The sequence below is a fragment of the Sinocyclocheilus rhinocerous genome, unplaced genomic scaffold (genome assembly GCF_001515625.1).
Source record: "Sinocyclocheilus rhinocerous isolate Xijiao unplaced genomic scaffold, SAMN03320098_v1.1 scaffold2160, whole genome shotgun sequence".
Classification (NCBI taxonomy): Eukaryota; Metazoa; Chordata; class Actinopteri; order Cypriniformes; family Cyprinidae; genus Sinocyclocheilus; species Sinocyclocheilus rhinocerous.
In genome coordinates this window covers 123,162-131,045 of record NW_015646171.1, presented here as the reverse complement: position 1 = coordinate 131,045, position 7,884 = coordinate 123,162, and the positions used below count along the sequence as shown (strand labels likewise).

At 36.2% G+C, this 7,884-nt stretch overlaps 2 protein-coding genes across 2 annotated transcripts in view; one reads left to right on the top strand and one right to left on the bottom strand.

The window, feature by feature from the left end:
• LOC107707089 (transmembrane 7 superfamily member 3-like) overlaps window positions 1-6,275 on the bottom strand; it is a 12,812-nt gene extending 6,537 nt beyond the window's left edge. The window contains exons 1-5 of the mRNA XM_016510972.1: window positions 6,093-6,275; window positions 2,824-2,978; window positions 1,433-1,583; window positions 1,205-1,325; window positions 557-728 (exon numbers count right to left, since the gene is read on the bottom strand). Coding sequence (XP_016366458.1) covers window positions 557-728; window positions 1,205-1,325; window positions 1,433-1,583; window positions 2,824-2,978; window positions 6,093-6,189 — 696 coding nt within the window. The 5' untranslated portion in view covers window positions 6,190-6,275. The remainder of the gene's footprint in view (window positions 1-556; window positions 729-1,204; window positions 1,326-1,432; window positions 1,584-2,823; window positions 2,979-6,092) is intronic.
• Window positions 6,276-6,330: 55 nt separating this feature from the next.
• med21 (mediator complex subunit 21) overlaps window positions 6,331-7,884 on the top strand; it is a 4,230-nt gene continuing 2,676 nt past the window's right edge. Inside the window, exons 1-3 of the mRNA XM_016510987.1 lie at window positions 6,331-6,448; window positions 7,245-7,359; window positions 7,439-7,539. Of these exons, the coding sequence (XP_016366473.1) occupies window positions 6,407-6,448; window positions 7,245-7,359; window positions 7,439-7,539 (258 nt within the window). The 5' untranslated portion in view covers window positions 6,331-6,406. The remainder of the gene's footprint in view (window positions 6,449-7,244; window positions 7,360-7,438; window positions 7,540-7,884) is intronic.

Genomic DNA, 7,884 nt, shown 5'->3' with positions numbered 1-7,884 from the left:
CAAATGGCTGCAATATAACAAAGAGTGAAAAATTTAAGGGGGTCTGAATACTTTCCGTACCCACTGTATATATATATAGATTATATTTCAATTATATGTATTATTTATATATATATTTTTTTAATTTATATTATATTATTATATATAATATAAATATAATATTTATATGTTATATGTTTAAGTATGCATATGTACCAAGGTTTTTGTATGCAAATGTTATGCATATGTATGAGAGTTATTTAACTTTGTCAATGTATACTTGTTGTTTATATAAACATATTTTTTCCTTTCCTCCATTTCTTTATTACACACACACACACTTCCATTTATATATTATATTTTTTGAATGTTTGAGTATGCATATGTTAAGAGAGTTCAGGCGATCGTGAACTGATTGTTTCAGTGCGGATCCAAGCGTGACTGCTGTGTACATCTACGCCTAAAAGAACCAAACTAAGGGAGATAAAGTATCAGGTTATGAAAACGCACTAAAAAAACGTGCGTTAACAGATAACAGAAAGGGGTAAGAAAGGACAGAGAGAGAGATTTCACACACCTTTCTGCTGTTGTCCTGCACGTTCTGCACATTGGCCGCTCTCTCCAAACTGCTGATCAGACTCTGCTCTGATAGGTCGCCTTCCGGCAGGAAGTACTGATACAGCTCATACACCAATCGCCAACGAGTGCTGGAGCCCATGTCCACGTCACACGCCGGCGGACTCTCCCCTCTGAAAAATAGCATCTGATTTAGACTGATCTAGACGGATTTAGATTTGATCTTCCAGGCCTGGAAAACAACATTTTGAAGGGTCATTAAACACTAAACTACATTAGAGAGATTTGAGATTTAAACAGAGGTGTTTGTGATGCACATCACAGAAGACAATATTAATATTTATTTCAATTGTAAGGGAAATCTGGTTCATTTTTGCGCTATTTTTGTCTTCTGGGTTTAAAGTCTTCATTAGGATGTGATGTTTTAAAAGCAACAGCGCGTTCATATATAAACATATATTTGAATGCAAGCGGCTGTGCATTAAATTATAGCTGTCACAGAATATGTGTGTATTTCTGTAATTTACTATGAGCTTAAAAAAAACCATGTATAATATATTTGTTCATTTTGTTGTATGTAATGTTGAATTGCAGCATGCATTTGCAGCATGCATTTTAAAAGTCCAAGACTTCATTAAATTCCTCTCACCTTCCATATCCGATGTTAGCGGGCGCAAAGGTAATCGTGGTCTCAAACAGGTTGTATTGCAGGTAGATGTTTGGATCAATCTCCAGCGGGAATTCCTGATTGCAGGCTCCAGGAACGGGATCTGCACAGACATTTCACATACACACTGAATGTAAAGTATTCCAGTGTACAGTCTGTTAATGAGAGCGTTTGTGTTGTGGCATGCAAGTAAAGAGTTAGTTCTCTAACCAGTGCTGGTGTACGGCAAAATCACACCAACTCCTGCTGCGCTGCTCCCGTCGGGCGTCTTCAGGAACCACGAGACAGTGGTCTGGCTCAGTGTCAAGGTGGATAACAGACCAGCATCTGCTGCCGTGACCGAAAAACCATAAAGTGGGATCTGACCAATACACAAAAAAAACAGCCTATGAATGGACAGCTACACAGTCACTCAGTCCCTCTAGATGGATAAAGATCAGGCGGTGAATAATATGCAACAAATACAAGCAAAGTGCAACCATTCAAGTCCTGTCCTACATTCACTTGGTTTTACTTGGAATTACACCAGACTAGACTGCAACAGTTAGTAAAAATCCCATTCATTTTCTCCACAGGTGTATTGATATTTAACAATAACTTATAAACCATTAAAGACGGGCCTACTGTGAGTTCTGAGGTTGATAATCAGTGGTGATTATTTCAACAGCAGAATTCCAGATGAAAACCTACATTACGGAGAAATCTCCACCAATCTGAGACTCAAATGCAAAACATATTTAAATCATCTTTAAATCAATAGTATTGTTTTTTATTTGATTATGTCATTCACATTGCTTCACAGGATTGCAGTTTGTTCCCTCATTACGGCCGTTATATACACTATATCTTGTATTTTTGTCTTTGTCAAAGTTAGTAATGTTGTAATTCACCTGGCTACTTTGGCTCATGGCTTGTAACTCTTTAAAGACTTGTAGATTGAAGCTTGTAATCCCTTTAGATACTTTTTAAATCAGTGTTTAGTATTATTTATAACCAAGGTAGTGGATATTCTTCCTGGGGTCCAACAAGTTATAAAGAAAAAAAAAAAAAGGTTTGATTTATTTTTAATTCAGTTTTAGTTTATTTATTTCCAGTTAGTTATTTTAGTACTTGTACTTAAAACAAACAACTTAACTAAAACAAGTATTTATTTATTTATTTCAATTAACAACATTTTTAACCGTTTCTTCTGCAGTGTTATTTAACAATAACTCAGTTTTAAATATCCGTGTGAAAAATGAATAGGAAAAATAGTACCGGAACCAAGGCCACTGAAAAAGTGGGCGGCACTAATGCACTCTGTACAGAAGCAAGATTGGTTTCGAACAGCATTTCATATTGACTTTAACTCTGTGTCTGAACTGGGGTTTGTGCTCAGTGCACTACAGCTGCATGACTGTTGATGTTATGAAAAGAATGCATGAAGGGGTGTGTGTGTGTGTGTGTAGATCAGAGCTTGTGATTAAACTCTCACATGATGTCTTGCTCGATCAACCCATTTCTCATGTATGACAGTGCATAACAGTGCTGTGTGTGTGTGTGAGAGAGAGAGAGAGTGTATGCCTGTGAAACAGCACTGCTGTGTGTGTGGGATCTCTTACCGGTGTATATGAGAGTGTAACATTGCGGTGATGCGTATGAAACTGCAAGGTTAAGAAGGAAACATCAGCGGGAATCCGGGAAACGACGGCTTGAACCGTACCGTTGACTGGGACACTCACATTCTGGAAGGTTCCCAGTGAAAACATCACACGGTCTGCAAAACACATACACGTTATTATAATATAATCTTAATTTATGAGCCCAGGAGCTGTTTTCTCAATTTTGTTTGCAACCGCATATTTTTTCTAACCATAAAAATACACTCAGAGCTCTAGACTCATTCTTCCCACTGGTTGCACTAGTGCGACTAACTTACTCAGTTGGTTGCACGTTTTTTTTTTCTTTTTTCTACTAAATGGGATTAATCTACGGAGCCCCGCACATGGCATGCAGGAAAAAAATAGTAGGCTAAATCGTGTGCACGATTTACTATTTCGTTCCCTCGACTTGCTAAATCGTGCACACGATTTATAAATCAAGAGAACGAATTAGTAAATTGTGCGCACGATTTAGCAAATCGAGGGAACGAATTAGTAAATCGTGCGCACGATTTATTTATTTTTTCTTGCATGTCATGTGCGGGTCTCCGTATTAATCAATGCATGCTGATGAATGGTTTTTCCATTATCATAGTTTATAGTAATATGGTAACAAAAGTGGGATTAACATACAACCCGTTCTTTTTCATCAGTATTATTAGTTTATTAACGAATAAGACGAGGCATGGAATTCCCCACATGCTGTATTATATATATATATATCGACTAATAAATTACAGAAAGTTTAGCAAACACTGTGGAATCAAATAAATAAATTTTGTTTAAGAAAACCTCCATAGCGTAACGTGAGGTTACGCAAAGATAACAGCAACAGCAAAGATTACAAGCTTTTCAAAATTAAAACAAAAAGGAAAGTAAAACTAAATTGGCTGTCGGTGACATTTCCCAAGAAAACAAACATATTCAATTCCTCTGCTCAACTTCGTCTTTTACTTTACTTCTACATTTTGCTTGAAAACCAAATCCTCCGTCCACCATCGTTTCCATTTTTGCCACACGCACTTTTGCGCTCATGCTGACGCGGCGAGTATAAACCAAGGCTATACACATGAAGCAGAGCAGACACTTTGGAGCAGTGCAGACCATGCACTCGCACAAATGCGACCACGTCATTTTGGTCACAGTCTAGAGCCCTGACACCGTGTGATTATTTATGTATATTAATTTCTGACAAATCTATATATCTCTTCTCATTTAAAGGGGTCATATGATGCGATTTCAAGTTTTCCTTTCTCTTTGGAGTGTTACAAGCTGTTCATGAATAGATAAGATCCCTAAAGTTGCAAAGACTAAAATCTCAAAATCAAAGAGATATTCTTTATAAAAGTTAAGATTGGTCCACGCCCTCCTAAAACGCCTCGTTTAAACGCCCCCACATGTCTACGTCACGATGTGGGAAGATTTGCATAACAAATAAAATAAAAATAAAATAATGTGTTTTTTTAACCTTAAACCGCATAAACACATTTCATTACAGCAAATACACAACATAATGTTCTTTCTAGCAACATCATATGACCCCTTTAAACTGAAAGCAGTCAGTGACCGCCTGCAGGAAGAGACACCACTGAACACTTCAAATAAGGAAGTGGCTTTTGACAGTTGTGATTTGGTGTAGAAAGATGTTGCTATGACTTCCTGCCTGACTGTGAAATCTGACCTGATAATCAAGTCATCTGATTTCACAATGACTCACACCTGCTGTGCGTCAAAACTACACTGAAAAACTCTGGATGAGTGCAAACCTGCAACTGCAAGATGCTGCCTTCACATGCAGTTCACGGATGTAGGAAGGCATTTTTGTGTTTCCTTTATTCCATTGTACAGCTAAATTTCTCGAAATATGCTGTGAAACCACGAAATATTTACTTGTTTTTCTCTAAAACTCCTTCTACATTGTTTTGCAAACAGTTTTAACGTCATGCCCCCAGTTAGTTTGTTCAAGTTTTGTGGTTTGCAGAGATCTTGAAGACTGAAATCACTTCACTGCTCTGGAACAATCTCTCTCTCTCTCTCTTTTAGGAATGTGGAAATAGTCTCTAAATTGCATCTCATGGATTGCTGCTCTGTTTCATTGTCATCTGTGCATCGTAAGCAGGAATGAGGAGAATTAAAAGAGGAAAAAACACTGAATGAAAATGCGACACTTACAAAATACCAGGCACAAAATCACAACTGACAGATGCTAAAACAGACTTTTCCTTGACAGCCAAAAGATCATCAAATGCTCCAAACATCAGAAAAAGACAGAAGTGTTTTACTACAGATCTACCGTTTCCTTAACCCTATAAAGCCTATGGTATTATATTTGATATATGTGACCCTGGACCACAAAACCAGTCATAAGGGTAAATTTCTCAAAATTGAGATTTATACATCATATGAAAGCTGAATAAATAAGCTTTCCATTGATGTATGGTTTGTTAGGATAGGACAATATTTGAATCTGAGGGTGCAAAAAAATCAAAATATTGAAAAAAATCATCTTTAAAGTTGTCCAAATGAAGTTCTTAGCAAGGCATATTACTAATCAAAAATTAAGTTTTGATATATTTACGGTAGGAAATTTATAAAATATCTTCATGGAACATGATCTTTACTTAATATCCTAATGATTTTTGGCATAAAAGAAAAATCGATAATTTTGACCCATAAAATGTTTTTTTTGGCTATTGCTACAAATATACCCCAGCGACTTAAGACTGCTTTTGTGCTCCAGGGTCACATATACACTTTTTGGGCCTCTAAATTAACAACAATATACTGAGCCATAAAAGCCTGGTGTATCAAATATGATACAAAAAATAAAACACATATGCAAACATCTTTTATATATTTTGTCTAAAGGTTCAATAAACTGTTCCATTTCTTTTTTTTTTGCATGGTTAAGACCCTCTCTGAGGTTAAGTGAGCAAATCTGTTCAGCCCATGCTCTCACAAATGAGTTTATTCATAAAGAATACAGGCAGAAAATTAGATTAAAAGACCTCAGGGTGAATTTAGTTGGAGGTTTACGTTGAAATAATATGAACTTGACCCTGAAATCACCCTGGTTAGTTATAAAATCATATAAAATCATTATTAAATCAAGATCAATTCAGTATTAATGTGTTGGTAAATCATGCCAGCTGTCTCAGAATTCAAGCAAAAGTAATTTGTTAAACGCATGCGTTCGCATCAGTGTTGATGAAGATGTTTTGTTTACTCACTCTCATCCTGAGCGCGCAAGGAACTGACCCACGACAATACGAGCAAAACCAAGCATTCTCTCTTCAGTGGCATTTTTCCCGGATCAGTCCAGTCCATAAACACGCTCTAGCAGCAGCGATCAGATTCGGGACTCATGCTGAAGCGTCGCGTTGAGCCCCCGGAAGTGTCACTCGCTCCTCGGTTGCGCTACAATGCAACAACTTTTGAGTGGAACGCTCGTTTCGTCTGTAGTGCGCAGGCGCGACTGTATGGTGTCACGTGATGTCGCTTTAAACAGGTTCGGCGGAAACGGAAAAGGTGAAGAGGAGCCAATATGGCGGACAGGCTAACGCAGCTTCAGGATGCTGTTAACTCCGTAAGTACTGATTTAAATGTTCATTTTATGATTTATAAGCTGCAGAAGAGGTCAGGCGTGTGCAAATCGTATGTATTCAGTTGTCTGTTACATGAAGTCACACTGTGTGTGTAAGAAGTCACATTAATGTACTGTAGCGTATGAAGGTGTTAGCATAGCATGCAGTTGTGAATAAATAAACAATTAAAGTTTGTGCATTTATTTGTACAGATGCAGAAAGTAGCTAATACTGTATTTAAGTAAATGTGTTAAATTGGGAATAATGTATTATATTATATACGAAGTAAGTCAAAATGCTGCTTCAAGAAATAAAAATTGCGGTCAACACATTTAAAAACTATATATACATTTTTATTTATTTTTGACATATTTCACAATATTGTGTTATATTATGTACCCTTGTTTTTACATATTTTAAAAAAATATATAATTTGGATTTTTTATTTATTTGTGACATACCACAATATTGTTTTGTACGTGTGAAATTATGTACCCTTGTTTTAACATATTTTAAAAATAAATATATAAAATAATGTAGTTGTTTAATTTTATTTGTGACATATACCACAAAATTGTTTTATAAATGTTATATTATGTACTCTTGTTTTTACATTTAAAAGAAAATGATTAAAAGAAGCTTCCACATTATTGACAATATTAGCACTGAATTCTAATAGTTTTCACCATGTTTATAGAGCAAAGACAAACCCAGTAAACCAAATGCAAAGGTGGTTTGTTATATTGGGTTGCTTGTGTGCACTGTGTTTGATATATTGCTATGATGTGTGTGTTTTAGCTGGCTGATCAGTTCTGTAATGCGATTGGTGTCCTGCAGCAATGCGCACCACCTGCCTCCTTCAGCAACATCCAGACCGCCATCAACAAAGACCAGCCCTCCAACCCCACAGAAGGTGCACAAATCTGTACCAAAAATCAGTTTACAGCACTGCTGTTGTGGTTTAACTGACGTGTTTTCATGTGTTCTTCTAGAATACGCTCAGCTGTTTGCAGCACTGATAGCAAGAACAGCAAAGGATGTCGATGTGCTGATTGACTCTCTGCCCAGTGAAGAATCTACTGCCGCACTGCAGGTACGTTTATACACAAACAGTGCGACTGGCCCCCTGAAATGTGTATATTTATCCACCTTTTCCAAACAAGCCTACTGCATTTTAAAATATGGCCGATTTTGTTAACTGGCACTCAAAAAAATCATTTCAAATTACGCTACAAATGATAGTTAACTAAAACCATAAAAAATGTTGTTACTTGAAATGAAATCATCGTTAACTTTTATTATCGATAATAATAATATCTCAGTGATACTAAAGTAACACTGATACAAATAATCCTTATCAATCCATTTGTAATCAATGTGTATTTAGATTTTATATATTTATATATATATATATATATTTAATACACATTGATTACAA